Source organism: Puma concolor, chromosome D1 (assembly GCF_028749965.1).
Source record: "Puma concolor isolate L17-30 chromosome D1, mPumCon1.1.hap2, whole genome shotgun sequence".
Classification (NCBI taxonomy): domain Eukaryota; kingdom Metazoa; phylum Chordata; class Mammalia; order Carnivora; family Felidae; genus Puma; species Puma concolor.
The window spans coordinates 56409172-56426520 of record NC_141676.1 but is presented as its reverse complement, the minus strand read 5'-3'; the positions used below and the strand labels follow the sequence as shown (position 1 = coordinate 56426520).

At 43.9% G+C, this 17349-nt stretch overlaps 2 protein-coding genes across 6 annotated transcripts in view; one reads left to right on the top strand and one right to left on the bottom strand.

Moving 5' to 3' along the window:
* RNF121 (ring finger protein 121) overlaps positions 1–1281 on the bottom strand; it is an 81202-nt gene extending 79921 nt beyond the window's left edge. The window contains exon 1 of one of the 3 annotated variants that reach the window (XM_086678197.1): positions 1169–1281. Coding sequence is in view for 1 of the 3 variants with exons in the window: in XM_086678195.1 (XP_086534321.1) it covers positions 606–668 (63 nt within the window). In the remaining 2 variants the exon portion in view is untranslated. The other 2 variants (XM_086678196.1, XM_086678195.1) reach the window with 2 other exon arrangements.
* The window catches only part of XNDC1N (XRCC1 N-terminal domain containing 1, N-terminal like), an 18702-nt gene continuing 2324 nt past the window's right edge, over positions 972–17349 (top strand). The window contains exons 1-10 of one of the 3 annotated variants that reach the window (XM_086678187.1): positions 972–1105; positions 1246–1390; positions 2048–2221; positions 4236–4377; positions 5297–5452; positions 7516–7694; positions 12058–12140; positions 12385–12557; positions 14953–15025; positions 16596–16723. In XM_086678187.1, the coding sequence (XP_086534313.1) occupies positions 2177–2221; positions 4236–4377; positions 5297–5452; positions 7516–7694; positions 12058–12140; positions 12385–12557; positions 14953–15025; positions 16596–16723 (979 nt within the window). In that variant the 5' untranslated portion in view covers positions 972–1105; positions 1246–1390; positions 2048–2176. Of the gene's footprint in view, positions 1106–1245; positions 1391–2047; positions 2222–4235; positions 4378–5296; positions 5453–7515; positions 7695–12057; positions 12141–12384; positions 12558–14952; positions 15026–16595; positions 16724–17349 lie in introns of those variants that run through there. The other 2 variants (XM_086678188.1, XM_086678189.1) reach the window with 2 other exon arrangements.

Genomic DNA, 17349 nt, shown 5'->3' with positions numbered 1-17349 from the left:
CAAACATATATAATGTTTGTTAAATGAGTGAAACGATGAATTCCGGTATACAATCATTCATTCTTCCATTAGATGCACAAAACTTTATGACACATTATGTACCAAGTCCTAGAGTGTAATGATAAATAAAACAGTTCTTACATAAAAATAACTCTCAACACTGTAATACTAGATTAGCACTCTTCCCTGGTGTGCGTCCCCAACCCCCACCCCAAACCAAACCGGTCTTCTCCTACAGCGAAAGTCCGGCCTTCCCACGCAGAAGTCCACGCCCCTCCAACTCAATCTACCCCTCAGCCCTTCAGTCCTACCCCTACGACCCCCAGTTAATAATCTCAAATCTAACGCCCTCACTTCTTTGGCTTCTCTCCCTGTCCTCAATCTCCACCCTTGAGGTTACTGCAAGTCTTCTATCCCCATGACCGCCTTTCAGTGCCGGAGTGCAGGTTACCTCCGATTTCCCTCTCCGCGCACCCGCCCCCCAGTTGGCTCCTTCCTTCTCAGGGTCCCGCCTCCCCTAGGACCTCACTCCCGATAACCTCTCCTCCCCCTCCCTTCAGGTTTAGGCTGAGCCTCTTCTCTCCTTGACTCTCAACATTTCTTACCTCATCTAGCTCCCGTTCCCCGGCAGCACCTCCTCCAACCTCCACCTCTACCACTGCCGCCATCTTCACAGCTCTCCCCCTCCCTCCGGTCCCCGCGCGAGCCAGCTGCTTCCTCCGCTCAAGTGCTCCTAGCCAATCGGCGGCGCAGGCTCCGGCAGGGGGCGGGGCAACAAGTCAGGCCGAGTCTTGAGCGGTACTAAGAGACTATCTACCTGCTGCTCACTTAAAGGTCAAGGAAGGACGGTTTCCATGCGCTTCTAAGCTTCCTGGGGGAGGATTCTTGGAAAATGAGAAATTTGGCTTGGATTTTTTCAGTGCAAATATTTCACCAATTCTCCCCTTGGGAGCGCCAAAAAGAAGGGTCTCTACATCGTCAACTTTTGCGACGCTCCCTCACTCTAAGCTCCAACGAGAGAAGCCTGGAGGCTAAGGACTACATTTCCCAGAATACATTGACTCTGACCCGGAAGTTTAGATTCCGCGCTGTGGACAGATTTATAGTGAGCGGAAATTTGCATAAAATATAACTAAAAATATACCTTTAAAATAGATATAAAACATACATAGATGCACACGAATGCATTTTACTGGCTATATCACATGTCTTCTTGCCTCGGTGGGAATCATTTTCCAAAAACAGCGGCTTCTCGAGGCCCCAGGACAAATTCCCGGAATTCCGGAGGCGGAGAGTAGTGCTACGAATCAGAAGTCGGAGGTCAGAGGGCCAAATTGGCGGGAGAAAGGATTTTGTGGTCAGCGATCTGAGGCTGCGATGGCTGTTCCAGGTCCGTTGTTCCGGGTGAGGGGCTTTGAGGGTTGTTGGGGGGGGGGGGGGGCAGTTGCAGAGAATGGGTAGCGGTCAAGGAATGTACAGAACAGCGCGTTCCGAGAGGGGGAAGTGCCTGCACGGCTTAGTCTCCCGAAGCGGAGAGCTGAAGAGTCTCGCACCTAGTAGGTGCTTTGAGGGGCCAAGCTGAATTAATATTTACTAAGTACCCACCATGTAAAAAGGGTTTTGCGTACATCAGGAAGCCATTGATGATTCCTAATAGAGGAGTAACAACGAGAAACAAATTTAAGAAGATTGATTTGAGAGGGGAGAACAAATCAAGAGACTTGTATATTTAGTTGAACATTTGTTGCGTCTTTACTATGTGGTGGGCTCTAGGGGTATAAAGGTGAATGATTTAAGGCACCACTCATGCCCTGGGGAGCATCCATCGTTCCCGTACTAACCTATTTTGTACTTGCTGTTCCGTTGCCCTGTGGTTGCATTCTAGTTGTTTCACGTGTTTGTTGGAATCTCACCACCTGGTCCAGATCCGTTCCCTGCCCACTGCCCCACAAGCCCATCAAGGGCATCAGAAACAGTCTGACTTCCTGCAAAGATTTCCAGAGAACCAGCCATGGCTAGTTTGTTTTTCTTTTGTTCTCTCCTTCAGGAGTAGCATGAGGATTCTTTCTCTTCTGGAAGCTGACAGGACCAAAAAAGGCAGTGCCAAAGTGGTGACAGAAGAGATCTTAGGAGAAAGTATTTTTGCCTTGTACTTGGGATAGCTGCTGGGCCCACAATGGCTCCTGTAAAGATTAGCCACATCGTATCATTTTCCTCTCAGGTATGTTAAATTAGCAGTTGTGATTTTTTTCTTGGCAACTGAAAGAAGTGACAAAAGTAGGAGACTTGGCTGCACTTTCAGTAAACTCCCAGTTTAATAGAAGAGACATCGTCCCTTCTTTGGGAATCCAAAGTCAAAGGAGGACACACAGCTCTTGCCCTCAGGTTGTTCCCAGAGCAACGCAGGGTGCATAAAAGAAGTGTTCCTGGGAATTGAAGGTAGAGAGGAAACAACTTCAGGATTCCACCCTTAGTTTGAAGGGAACTGGCAAACCCATAGGCCCAAAGTCTGTACCAGGGTTCCTAGAAGGGCAGTTTAGTTACTCTGTCATTGAGAGCACACCGGGACATTCAAGGTCATTCCTGACCTGTGAGGACATCACCCCCACCATCAAAAGTGATCTCAACCTCCTCCCTAAAAGTTCACTTTTGAGAAATTCCAATTATCCAGATTAGATCTAGATGCTGAGGCCTAAGCCCAGGATTTATACCATGTGGTGATTCTTAAGAACTTCCCACTCTTTCCTTTGCTGTCATTTCTATCCATACCTTTTCTCCCCACTCTTCTTCACCTTCTGTTGCCCTAGTCTTTCTCAAAGGATACCATTGGCATTTTGGGTGGGATAAATCTGCATTTATAGCAGTATCATTTACCTGATGAGGTATTTAGCATCCATGGCCTTCAGACCCTAATGACAGTAATGCTCCCTGGTCATGATGACAGTCAAAAACATCCCCACTCATTTCAGAAAGACTCTTAGAGAGCCTTTTGGAACTAATATATCAACTCCTAAGTGAAAGAAAATAAAAATTGCCCATATCCTTCTTACCTACATAGTCAGCCTAAATGGTTTTCTTCAAAGATTGAGCCTTATAAAATGCTAGAGAATGTTACTTATCATCTAACACTGAGGTTTTCAAACTGTTCTATGGGCACCCACTTCTAATTGAAGTGAGGTGGTGCATGTATGTCTCTAGACCCCCCAACCTGTGTTTTAACCAGAGCTCTGGTTTTTTTTGCTGAAAATACACACACACACACACACACACACACACACACACACACACACACACATTTTAGTGTAAGATTTCAGCTAAAAGGAAGGATTTTATTGCTAAAACAAAAAACAAGATTGAAAACCATGAGTATAGACTCCCTCCCCTTTACTTATGGATGAAAGAATTTAGATCCAGAGAGAGAAAGTAGTTTGCTCAGGGCCTTGCCACCAAAAAATATCTAACTGTGGGTTAGAACCAAGAATTTCTCTCTCGGTGGGTGCCTGGGTGGCTTAGTCGCTTGTGCATCTGACTTTGGCTCATGTCATGATCTCACAGTTGATGAGTTCGAGTCCCACACTGGGCTTGCTGCTGTCAACACAGAGCCCACTCCAGATCCTCTGTCTCCTCCTCTGCCCTTCCCCTGCTTGTGCTCTTTCTCTCTCTCTCTCAAAAATAGTTTTTAAAAATTTTTCTCTCTCGATATTGCTATTGTTGCCTTGGAACAAATCACTTTATTCCTACCCATTAGTTGTAAACTCAGAATAAAAATCCTTGCCTTTCTTTTCTCATAGGGCTACTTTGAAGATAAAAAAATGTCTATGAAAGTACCTTGTAAATGAAGTGAAATAGCATAGTGTGGCAGTTAAAAGCCTGGATTCAGAAAGCTAGATGTTCTGATTTTGGTTGGTTATTTGGCTTTGTGGCCTTGGGTAAGTTTCTGAACCTAAGCTTCAATGTATTGATCTGTTAAGTAAGAAGCAATAATAGCAACTAAACTAAATAGTAAAGTGTTAGGAGGATTAAATGAAGTGGTTTGGTAAATGAAGGAGAGGTAAATGGTCTGTAAATCCCTGGCACATGATAGCTGTACTTTTATGGACTCCCATCTAGTGGTTCTTCTATCATGGTAAAATGCCTGGAAAGGTTTCAGAATGTAGGAATCCCTCATTCATGGGCATCCTTTTTACCTTTCAGTTCAGTGAGGTTCCTGATTACTCCTTCTCTCTCTGACTTAGGATCCCAAGTATCCTGTGGAGAACTTGCTGAATCCAGACTGTCAGAAGGGACCTTGGCTCAGCTGCCCTCAGGACAAGAGTGGGCAGCTGAAAGTGGAACTCCAGCTGGAGAGGGCAGTGCCCATTGGCTACATTGATGTAGGTGAGTGAGTTCTCTGAGGTCTAGGAATCTGTGCGGGAGATGCAGGAGTCACATTCCCCTCCAAGTGCTCCATAATGTCTCAACTTGGTCTAGCTGAGCACTTTTCATGGAATAAGCCCTTCCTGGTCTGAAGGTGAGATGTGGCCCAGGTGCCCTTCTCAGGTGTATGGTGTTGGCAAACTCTGAGGTTTCCGTTCACATAGAATGCAATGGGAGGGGCACCTGGTTGGTTTTAGTGGGTAGAGCATGTGACTCTTGATCTTCGGGTTGTAGGTTCGAGCCCCACATTGGGTGGAGAGATTACTTAAAAATAAAATTTGAAAAAAAAAAAGTAGTGGGAATGGTATTCCCTAAATTATTTAACGTATGTGCCCTGCTTTGATCTGAATAGTCTGGGTGAAGCCTTAGGATGCTGACATAATTACAAATGCCAACAAATAGAACCTGTAAGCACCTATAAATATCATTGTCAAGAGGATGCTGGGGATGGGCTCTGCAGACTAATCTGGGAAGTCTCCATAGGAATTTGCGGGTTGAGAAGGTTGGCCTTAGCATTCTCTGGAGTAGAGAACTAACAAAGACCATTGGCCTCAGCTCTGTAGGGCTCCCTAGCAGGGGTCTAATAGAGACAGAGATTAGCACTGCCTGCCAGAGCCAGAGGACAGGGAAGCAGCAAGTGTATTGAGTCAGGGAAGGTTTCTAGCTGGGAGGACCACTGTGAACCTTCATACTGTCATTTTGTGGACTGAGGTCTTATCCACTTCAGTTGCCAGTTCACTGTGTTCCTTGACCCTTCTGGGCTTCCAACCAGCTCTAGAATGGAAGAATGTCCTTTTCCCACCCGATACCTTGTGTGCAATCAGGAGAGCATCTGTCTTCCCATTACCCTTAAATCCTTCTCTCAACCTTTTGTCCTCAGGTAACTGTGGCTGTGCTTTCCTGCAAATTGATGTGGGCCGTTCTTCCTGGTCCCTGGACAGACCTTTTGTCACCTTGCTCCCTGCAACCATGCTTATGTCCCTGGCTGATTCAAAGCAGGGGAAAAACCGCTCAGGGGTCCGCATGTTTAAAGATGGTAAGGAAGGCAAAAACAGAAATGGGAAATGGACAGCGAGAGAGACTATAAGAAAGAGATGCAGTCATGCTAAGCTAGACAACCCACTAGAGAGGGCCATGGAGCTGTTAGGTGGAATGGTGGGAGGGGCCTGTGAAGGGGCTTGGTCGTATCTGTGGGGGTATGGGGTAGGTGGTGAGTGAACAACTACTGGTATGTTTGTGTGAGTTCTCTGTGATGACAGTATATGGGAACCGAGAACATTTATGCACTATGATTTATATTTACACATGATTCGGTGGAGCCTGATGTAGAGCCTGTATTTGTGAGTAGTGTTTTTATTTGTATAAATGTACATTGGTGTGAGTACGGTAGTCGCCCTTTATCCACGGTTTCACTTTCCATGGTTTCAGTTACCTACAGTCCACCACAGCCCAAAGGCATGATATTCCTTCTAACATATTATTAGAAGGTCAATAGTAGTAGCCTCCCTGTGTCACAACGCCTATGTCATTCACCTCACTTCATCTCATCACGTAGGCATTTTATCATCTCACATCACCCCAAGAAGAAAGGTGAGCAGAGTACAGTAAGATATTTTGAGAGAGAGCAAGAGAGAGAGACCACATTCACGTAACTTTTATTATAGCTGTTGTTATAATTGCTCTGTTTTATTATTGTTATTAATCTCTTCCTGTGCCTAACTCATAAATTAAGCTTTATCATAGGTGTGCACGTATAGGAAAAAACATAGTATATATGAGGTTCGGTGCTATCTGTGGTTTCGGGCATCCACTGGGGGCTTTGAACATATCCCCCACAGATGAGGAGGGACAACTGTATAAGTGTTAGTGTAGAATAAATGTTTATATAAGTGATGGAAGACTACAGGATGGATATGGTTAGATAGTATATAGTGCTTCCTGAGTTCCAATCCATGCAAATTTCTGTGTTCACTAGGCACTGCAGAACAGACATAAGATCTGATTCCTGGACTTTGGGGACTTACAGTCTAATAAGGATTTGTCTGTGTTGGAGCTGAGGTGTTTGTAATGTTGTGAAGGAACCATGATATGGGAGGGGCATACGAGGTACAGGGGATGAGGTGCTACCACAGAGTGCTGGGAAGTAAAGGTGAGAAGGGTTTGCAGTATTGCCATGTCACACAGTGACTATGGAGGCCATGGAGTGTTGTGAGGGAGGTGGAGGTCTCATGGTCCAGGAAGAGCAGATGTAGCTCATCTGATCCACTGGGTGAGTGGTCACCTCAGACCCCAACACTACAGGTACCTCCTGTTTAAAATGAGACATTGGGGGCACTTGGGTGGCTCAGTCAGTTAAGTGTCTGACTCAGTCTCAGCTCAGGTCATGATCTTACAGTTTGTGAGTTCAGGTTCTGCATTGGATTCTGCACTGACAGTGTGGAGCCTGCTTGGGATTCTGTCTCTCTCCCTCTTTCTCAGTCCCTCCCTCACTTGTGCGCTCTCTCTCTCTCTCTCTCTCTCTGTCAAAATAAATAAATAAACTGGGGCGCCTGGATGGCTCAGTCAGTTAAGCGTCCAACTTTGACTCAGGTCATGATCTCATAGCTTGTGGGTTTGAGCCTCACATCAGGCTCTGTGCTGACAGCTCAGAGCCTAGAGCCTGCTTCAGATTCTGTGTCTTTCTCTCTGCCCCTCCCCGGGTCATGCTCTGTCTCTCTCTCTCCTTCAAAAATAAATAAACATTAAAAAAATAAAATAAAGTTTAAAAAAAAACTTTCATAAGTAAATTGACACATTGGCAAGGTTCCTAGAGAGGTATAGAATGAGGATGTGCTGGGAACAGTGTGGAACCATGACAGAGGAGCGATGGTGGGAAGGCAAGGCACCAGGTCTGAGTGCACTTTAACTGGCCTGCTTAGCACTGCCAAACCCTGAGCACCAAAGCCTAAGGGGACAGTTACTGATGGCCTCCATTCCTTTTGTTGGAGTTTAATCTGTATAGTCCCTGTCTTTCGTCTCCTCAGTATTGACCTTCTCTTTCTTTGTCCCTCCCATTCACACATTTCCTCTGCCTCTCATTTTCTTTCTTTTTGCCTTCAGAAGATTTCCTGGCTGCGGCCTCAGGTGAGCCCTGGGATCGACTTCGCCTGACCTGCTCCCAACCCTTCACACGTCAGCAGTCTTTTGGTCTGGCCTTCCTCCGGGTGTGTTCCTCCCTGGACTCCTCAGATGACCCTGTGGGGGATCTCTCTGCTCCTGGGAGCACTAGGCTAAGCCAGGTATGTACAATGGTGGAACAAGGACTTCATATTTTCCTACTTTTCTCAGTTTCAGGTTAGAAGACTGGGGCTTGATTGAGGGATAAACACAGAAACCCACCTTCCCCCCCACCACACACACACACATTCAAGTAAAAACAGAAATGGGCTTGCTACCTTTTCTTACAGCTAAGAGTGAATGCCTCTCCATCCCTTTTGCCCTTGGGAGATTCAAGGCAGTGAACCTTCAGTGCAGTGTACACAAAGCTGTAGGGCCATTGGTTCTTTAGCAAGAATGAAATTTCTTTTTGGATTCAGACTTAATCCACTTTATGTTTGGGTTCCCATGGGCTACAGCTTTCATCAGACTTTTCCTTCTAGCACCTGAAAGTCCCAGGGCTCACTTACTATCTCTCTGTCATTGTTGTTGCCTGACCCACCTGCCAGGAAAGCCAGTTATAATGTTAGATATGTGGTCTGCAATTTCATTTGTTTTCCTGCTTTCTCTCCCTGTACAACACACACATGCTGCTAAGAGAAGATGGATAGGTATCTGGTCAGTTTGCCTCCCCTCTTCTCAGCCAGTTTTCTAGTTATTTTTTATTCCTCAGCCTATTCTGAGTCCTCCTGCTTTCTTGTCACTGTGTCTTCATTTATCTTTCCAGTACCCTCTACCATAATTCACTCACAAACAAATACAAAGATGGAATCACACAAAGCAAGAGTTGTACAATTCTAGAGGTCAAAAATACTTAGAGATTATCAAGCCCCAGCCACCTCATTTTATGTGTCAGCTAGGGACACTTGCATATTCAGATTCACACGGTGAACCAGAGCAGAAGACGGACTAGAAATCAGGTCATCTGTCATTATACCACAGTGCTTCCTATGCACGTAATACACCTCTAGAAACTCCAAACATCCGGGGCACCTAGTGGCTCAGTCGTTTAGATGTCTAACTCCTGGTTTCGGCTCAGGTCGTGATCTCATGGTTTGTGGGATTGAGCCCCACGTTGGGCTCTGTGCTGTTGGCTCAGAGCCTGCTTGGGATTCTCTGTCTCCCTCTCTCTCTCTCTCTCTCTCTCTCTCTCTTTCTCTCAAAATAAATAAATAACTGTAAAAAAATGAAGTTCCAAACATCTGACATAACCAAAAGAAGTTCAGTTCCAGGAGTGAACATTACAAGTGTCACTCTTGTTGAGGTTACTGAGAAAAACAGACCGAGCATCAGAAGACAAAATGGAGGAGGAAGAGGAGATGCTTCTGTAGTACAGCCTCGGGAGAGACCCAGAGAACGGAGACCAAGTAAAGCCTGGTCTGAGATTTACTCCTCCTTCATGGGAAGGGCTAAAAAATGCAGCAGGACCAGTGGAAGCCGCTCCATGTTCTCTGCCAGGTTCCAGTATTGTGGTGCCAGGGGGCTGACACGAATGGAGCTACAGCCCTGTGGGCCTGGCCTCAATAAAATGGAAGCTTTGTGAGATTAGGGACCTGTTTGTCTTGTTCCATACTGAGTCCTGGCAGCTGGAACAGTGCCTAGAACAAAGTAGGCTTTTAGAATAACTTACCTTTCAGGGGCAAGTTGTAGATAGGATCACCACCATAAAGTTTACCATCCAAACTAAGACATTTGGAGAGGAAAAAGAGTGCTATTAATTACATGGAGACAACAGTATTGTCCCAGGCAAACCAGGACATACGGTCTCCCTAATTATAGGCTAAATAAGGGCTTCTTTTGGCCATCTAAATTACTCTGCACCTTTAAGACCAAGGAGGGAGTCAGCAACTCCAGAGCCATAATGTTAGAAGGACCTTGAACATCAACAGCAGAGTGAAACGTATTGCACATACCTCAGTGAAACCACAGGGAAAAAAATTCTAAAATGTGTCTACAAGAGAGGGTTGATGCATGGAAACAGATTGATGGCACTCAATTTTATAATTTAAAATGTCTAGGGGCGCCTGGGTGGCGCAGTCGGTTAAGCGTCCGACTTCAGCCAGGTCACGATCTCGCGGTCCGTGAGTTCCAGCCCCGCGTCAGGCTCTGGGCTGATGGCTCAGAGCCTGGAGCCTGTTTCCGATTCTGTGTCTCCCTCTCTCTCTGCCCCTCCCCCGTTCATGCTCTGTGTCTCTCTGTCCCAAAAATAAATAATAAAAAAACGTTGAAAAAAAAAATTTTTTTTTAAAAAAATGTCTAAAATTTAAGGTGTATTGTTCTAATGGTATATTATAGTGAAAGCGAAACATACGGGCTTTTAACCCCGTGACATAGGGTCTTTTATGGCACTGGTTTTCCAGTTAGGAAACCGAAGCACAAAGAACTTTAGTGAGATGTTCCAGGTCACACTGCTAAATAAGTCTTAGAGTGGATTTGAATCCAGGCCACCTGACTCCATGTAACCTGTGCTTGGAAGCTCAGTTCCTAATGATTAATCTCACTTAGAGTTAAATAAACCATAAATTCTCCACACCCATCTAGTTACCCTTTCTAGTGGTATTTGTTCTAAAGTATATGAGACAAGGTAAAGAAAAAATAGAAGCCCAGGAAAATTAAAATATTTCTAAATTAATGCTGCATCCAAGATGAGATTGTAATGGCAATTAAAAAATATTAAACGGTAGGGGCACCTGGGTGGCTCAGTCGGTTGAGCATCCGACTTCGGCTCAGGTCATAATCTTGCAGCTCTTGAGTCCAAGCCCCACATCGGGCTCTGTGCTGACAGCTCAGAACCTGCATTCTGCTTCAGATTCTGTCTTCCTCTCTCTTTGCCTCTCCCTACTCATGCTCTGTCTCTGTCTCTGTCTCTCTCTCTCTCTGTCAAAATAAATAAACATTAAATAAAAAATTTTTTAAAAATATTAAACGGTAAATGTGATTACATACATACATACGTAAACAAGCTGTGAATGTGAGTAAAAATACTACTTCTCATGTTTGTAGAATGAGGCCAAAATCATGCTTTACAAGAAAGATGTTTACCTTTAAAAGAATCTCTGAGGGGCACCTGGGTGGCTCAGTCGGTTGGGCGTCCGACTTCGGCTCAGGTCATGATCTCGCGGTCTGTGAGTTTGAGCCCCGCATCGGGCTCTGGGCTGACAGCTCAGAGCCTGGAGCCTGTTTCGGATTCTGTGTCTCCCTCTCTCTCTGACCCTCCCCTGCTCATGCTGTGTCTCTCTCTGTCTCAAAAATAAATAAATGTTAAAAAAAAAATTTTTTTTTTTTAAATAAAAGAATCTCTGATAGGGGCGCCTGGGTTGCTCAGTTGGTTAAACGATTGACTTCTGCTCAGGTCATGATCTCATGGTTTGTGAGTTCAAGCCCCGCGTCAGGCTCTGTGATGACAGCTCAGATCCTGGAGCGTGCTTCAGATTCTGTGTCTCCCCCTCTCTCTGCCCATCCCCTGTTCATGCTGTCTCTATCAAAAATAAATACATATTTTAAAAATAAAAGAATCTCCAATAGAAGAATCAACTGTAAATTAAAGACAAAGTTTTTTCATTTTTTTAAATTCAAGGGAAAAAGGAAATTTGGAAAAATAAAAAAGGAAATAGGTGCAGGTGAATTGACAGATAAATTGAATAGACAAAATAGAAACCGTAGCACATACCACATAAATAAAATCTAGGTAGAAATGATCTCTTGCATGATTATCGCATGTAGAAATTTTTGGAGTTAGAAGTAGAGAGGTTTATAAAATGCCTGTGATAGTTACATGGAGAGGCTAATGGTAGAAAAGAGACTTGAGGTATCCATACATACATACACACATACACATCTCTTTCTATAAATGGCTAGAAATGGTGGCTTAAATTGGTAGGTTTTTAGTTGTAGGTGAACAAAATTTTCACAAAATAAATCATACTGGAAATTAAATAATATTATTAATATTTAGAAGATAAAAATGATAAAAATGTCCCCAAAGAGTTCAGAATAGAACTATTCTTAACTACGGAGAAATATATGGGTATGCTTTGTTTCTTTCATGTAGGTGTATAAAGAGATAAGTGATTGGAGTTTTGTACCTACATGAGTGAATTTTATATATGTACAGATTTAAACTACAGCGTATACGCTTTCAAAAGTTCGCACATGATTATTAGTCCCATGACCCCGTTTTTCCCAACAGCATATATTTGATTCTGGGGACTTTCAGGATCATGACAAAACCCTTAGCATTGAGGAACTAACTATACAACATTACTGAATCTCGTATCTTAGAGCTGGAAGAGAGTGTGCACACAAGCAAAGGTACTGTGTAAAGTTATAGAAAACATGCTTAGTCATTAAGCTGAAGTCCTCAGGTTTGGGAATAGCCCTGGTACAGGTGGCAGCGTCCCCTGGTGGTGAATGTCTGTAGTTCATATTGCTCCATTTTCTTCTCAGGGTTCTGATGCTCCGGAGTCTGGTCCAAGCCCCTGGCTGGCTAATCCTTCCATTCGGAGGACGTTCTTCCCAGATCCCCAAACGTATGTAGCTACCAGAACGGAGGTCCTTGTCTACTTCTCAGTTCTTTCTCCCAAAAAGAGAAAGGCTACCAAGTCACTCACAGGCACACAAGCCCTGCCTGGTTTCCCCCCACTTAATCACAACCTCGGGACCTAACCCTATCTGTATATCAAACTGGCTTTCTTGGTTAGAGGTCACTGACTTAGGTAAGAGGAATGGAGTCTCTTTTCTGAGTGAAACCGAGTGCTCTCTGTTTCCCTGCAGGAGCACCAAGGAAATTTCAGAGCTTAGGAATATCCTAAAGCAGCTGCAGCCAGGGGCTTTGGGACGTTCAGCCTGCATGGTACTTTCAGCTGCCCGCAGGGTGCCCCCCGTGAGTATGGCAAGCACAAAAAACATCCAGGCAGAACCAGGTCCCAGTCATCCAGTCAGCACAGGTGAGTCCCCATGACCTACCTTTGGCTCCTTGCTCTCCCTGGCACCATCCTTCCTCCCTGAATCCACTGCTGCTATAGAAGGGTGGCTTACAAATGGGACTTCCTGTGGGAGAAAAGACCATTGTCAGTGTCTTGTTACCAGAGGAGAAATCAAATACTATATAGTAATTGAAATCAGGAATCCTTATTTCTTCGGGCCTCAATTCCCCCATATTCACAATGAAGGAATTAAACCAAATAGTATTTCGGCCTTTTGCAGTATTAATGTTTTGTGATCACTTCAGAAAGACAGTTAAGTCAGGGTGATGGTGTATGGAGCTTGTTGGGGAAATAAAGTAGGGGAATAGCATGGTTTTATCACAGAGGAAGAAAAGATTCAGCATTTTGGAGCTCCTACTTAGCTCTAGACATCGCTAACACACTTCTACTAACTTAACTATTTAATGTTCATAACAAATTGTGAAGTAAATACTGTTATACTCATTTTACAAAAGAATCTGAGGTATTTCTGAATCACACAGCTAATAAGTGGCAAAACCAGGATTTGAACCCCAGAGTTCTTGTTCTTTTTACTGTTCTAGATAGCAAAAGAGAAAACAAGTAGAGTTCTCACTGAAAACCTTTGGTTTCAGTCATTGCTTCACTGGGAAAATTTTTAAAAAGGAAACAGGTGATTTGTCATTTCAAAGAACTGACCAAAATTACTGAAATAGTAAGGATATTATCTCATGGCAGAAATAGGGTACATTGTTTGTCTACTGTTGCACGATGAATTACCCCAAAACTTGGTAGCTTATGATAGTATTTATCATTTTCAGTTACTCATGGTTAAGAATCCGGGCATGACTTAACAGCATCTTCCAGCTCCAGATCTGACACAAAGCTATAGTCCTTTCAAGGCTCCACTGGAAATGATCTGCTCCCGAACTCAGTCACATGGTTGTTAGTAGGATTTAGTTCCTCGTGGGTGGTGGTGGGACTAAGGCTTCCCTCAATTCCTTTGCCATGAGAGCCTCTCCCAGGAGCATCTCACAATGTGGAAGCTTGCTTCATCAGAGTGAACAAGCTAGAGGGCAAGAGAGAGCATGCTAGTAAGAAAGAAGTCAGTCCAGGGTGCCTGGCTGGCTCAGAAGAGCATGTGACTCTTGATCTTGGGGTCGAGAGTTCAAGCCCTATGTTGGGTATAGAGATTACTAAAAATAAATAAACTAACTAAAAAAAGAAAAAAGAAACAAGTCGGTCTTTTATAACCTGATCCCAGGAGTGGCATCCCATCACTTTTGCCATATTTTATTCATTAGAAGCAAATTACTAGGTTCTGCCTAAATTCAAGGGGAGGCATGACTACCAGGAGGCAGGAATCAATAGGAGTCCTTTCAGAAGCTGTCTACCACATAAGGAAGGATGTAGTTTATTATTTTAAGAGACAGAAAATGGGAAGGAGCTAACCTTTTGGGTGCACCCAGTCAGCTGGACACTGGAGCTATGAAAGTACCTACAAACTTTCTATATAACTCCTATATATAACTCCTAACCCCTATATAAAGTGTTTCATAAGTTCTGAATAGCTAGACAAATGGTTGTTGCTGGATTTTGTTGCCACTCATTTGACAGATATCTGAACATCTCTCTTCAAGGCTCCATGCTAGGTGTCAGGGATTCCACAGCACAGAAAATAGCAGTTCTCCTACCCTAATGGAGAGGCATCTCCATGTAATATAAGTAAGTCTACAACTGCAAACTGTGATGAGTACTTCAAAGGCAAAGCATAATAGGATGATCGGATTTAGATTAGAGAATTCAGGGAAAGTGCCTCACAGGAATTAATATTTCATGTGAGACTTGAAGAGTGAGAAAGAATTAACCAGGAAAAATGGATAGAAAGACTATTCTTAAAAGAAAGAACATCATGGGGCGCCTGGGTGGCTCACTGCATTAAGCATCCAATTCTTGGTCAGCTCAGGTCATGATCTCACGGTTCATGGGTTCCAGCCCTGAGTCTGACTTCTTGCTGACAGTGCGAGGCCTCCTTGGGATTCTCTCTCTCTCTCCCTCTCTCTCTATCCCTCCTGTATGCATGTGTGCTCTTTCTCAAAAATAAATAAATGTTAAAAAAGGAAAAAGGGGCACCTGGGTGGCTCATTCAGTTGAGCATCTGTGAGTTTGAGCCCCGTGTCTGGCTCTGTGCTGACAGCTCAGAGCCTGGACCCTGCTTCAGATTCTGTATCTCCCTCTCTCTCTGCCCCTCCCCCTCTGTCTCTCTCTTTTTCTCTCTCTTTCTCTCTCTCTCTCAAAAATAAACATTTAAAAGCAACAAAAAAAGAAAAAAGAAGGAACATCATATGTGAAGGGCTTTTTGTTAATGAGCTAGATTTAATGAGTATTTCTAACACAGAGCTGAGACCAGAAGAGCAAAACTCAGAGAATAATGTGGGCAGGACGAAGAGACGGAAAGTGCAAGCTCACAGGTGAGTAGATCAACCTGAAAGAGCCAAATCACCTCCCCAAACCTTATTGTCCACCTACACCTGTCCTTCCCCCACTTGTGTCTTAGTTAGATCACCGAGTACCATTGTGTCTTGATCTCATGGTCTAGACCCAGAGGGTAGTAGAGAAAAGATGTCCTTGTCCACATGTTGTCAACTAAGCAAGGAGGTAGCTCTGTAGTAAATCAGAATCTGAAGATGGGTACTCTGTATCTCATGGACTTCATTAAAATTGAAATCTTTTTCTGCTTTAAAGAACACTACCAAGAAAATAAAAAGACAAGTGACAGAATATGTGAGAAGATATTTGCATATCATATATCCAATAAGGGACTTGTTTCTAGAATAATAGAGAAAGCTTACAGCTCAACAATAAAAAATAACCTAATTTTTTAATGGACAAAAGATCTGAATAAACTTTCCTCCAAAGAAGGTAAACAAATGGCCAATAAGCACATGAAAAAATGCTTAATATCTTTAGCCATTAGAGAAGAGCAAATCAAAACCACAGTGATCACACCCACTAGGATAGCTGTAATCAAAACGACAATAGCAGGGGTGCCTGGCTGGCTCAGTCGGTGGAGCGTGCAACTCTTGGTCTCAAGGCTTTGAGTTCAAGCCCTACACTGGGTGTAGAATTTACTTTAAAAATTCATTACAAAAAAGAAGAAGAAGAAGAAGACAATAACATGTTGGCAAAGATGTGGAGAAACTGGAACTTTCATACATTGCTGGTGAAAATGTAAAATGGTGCAGCCACCTTCATAAACAATTCTTCAAAAACCTGAATATAGAGTTACCATAGGACCCGACAATTCCGCTCCTAGGAATAGACCCCAAAGAACTGGTAGCAGGTGTCCACACAAAAACGTATAGTCAAATGTTCACAGCGGCATTATTCATAATAGCCAAAAAGTGGAAACAACCCAAATGTCCATCAACTGATGAATAGATAAGCCAAATGTGGTGTATTTATACAATAGAATATTGTTCAACCATTAAAAAAGAATGAAGTACCAACACACAATATGGATAAACCTTAAAACATGCTAAGTAGTCAGAAAAGACCACACATTATATGATTGCATTTACGTGAAATGTCCAGAATAGACAAATCCATACAGATAGAAAGTAGATGAGTGGTTGCCAGGGTCCTGGTGAGGGTGGGTGTGGGAGTGACTACTAATGGGTTTAGGGGTTCTTTTGGGGGTGATAAAAATGTTCTGGAATCCAATAGTCGTGGTGGTGACACAACCCTGTGAATATCCTAAAAATGTTGAATAGTATAATAGGATGAATTTTATGGGCTGTGCATTATATCTGAATAAGAAAAAATAATTTTAAAAACCTGAGAGAAATAACAGAACTTCTGTTCTCAGATGGTCAAGGTTAAGTGACCTCCCTCAAGTTGGGTACATCAAGTGGGAAAACCAGGACTCCAACCAGGGCTTTTGGCTCCACATCAATGAATCCACACTCTTCTGTCCTAACTGGAGGCTCCTTTAGCCTTTGTGGCCTATTATTAATAGCTGGTCTTTATTCTCTGTCACAGGCCTTTATCCAGCTCGAACTCTCGGCCAAACCGGAGGGGGATAGCAAAGGCAGGGCAGAGAGAACACCAGCGACTCCAGGCCCAAAGCAGTGGGGTCCAGGATAGTGCGCTGTGCCCCATCTGCTCAGGTGAGCTGCTGGGGCATAGGGGTTATTGTGGGACTGCTAGGTATCCCTTGAGGCAGGACTAGGAGACCTGGGAATGCTGCCAGGGAACATTCGAGCTGGGACTCCTGCTCTTCTCCACACACATACAAGTCTATATTGAGGACATGCTCACATTGTGTTGGCCCAGCTGAGGCAGGGACACAGGCCCTGTCCCCAGGAGAAACATGAAACAAAACAATATAAAATACTAGCAGAGGGGCGCCTGGGTGGCACAGTCGGTTAAGCGTCCGACTTCAGCCAGGTCACGATCTCACGGTCCGTGAGTTCGAGCCCCGCGTCAGGCTCTGGGCTGATGGCTCGGAGCCTGGAGCCTGTTTCCGATTCTGTGTCTCCCTCTCTCTCTGCCCCTCCCCCGTTCATGCTCTGTCTCTGTCTGTCCCATAAATAAAAATAAAAACGTTGAAAAAAAAAATTAAAAAAAAAATAAAATAAAATACTAGCAGAGAGGGCCTAGCATTTCCTTCACAGCTTTTTTTCTCCATGTCCCAGTTTTCTAAGTCCCTGTTCAAATGGTACTTATTTGCCAAGTCTTGTCTCATCTTAGATAATCTGTCCCAACCTGCAACCCTGCAGCATTCTCTGATTCC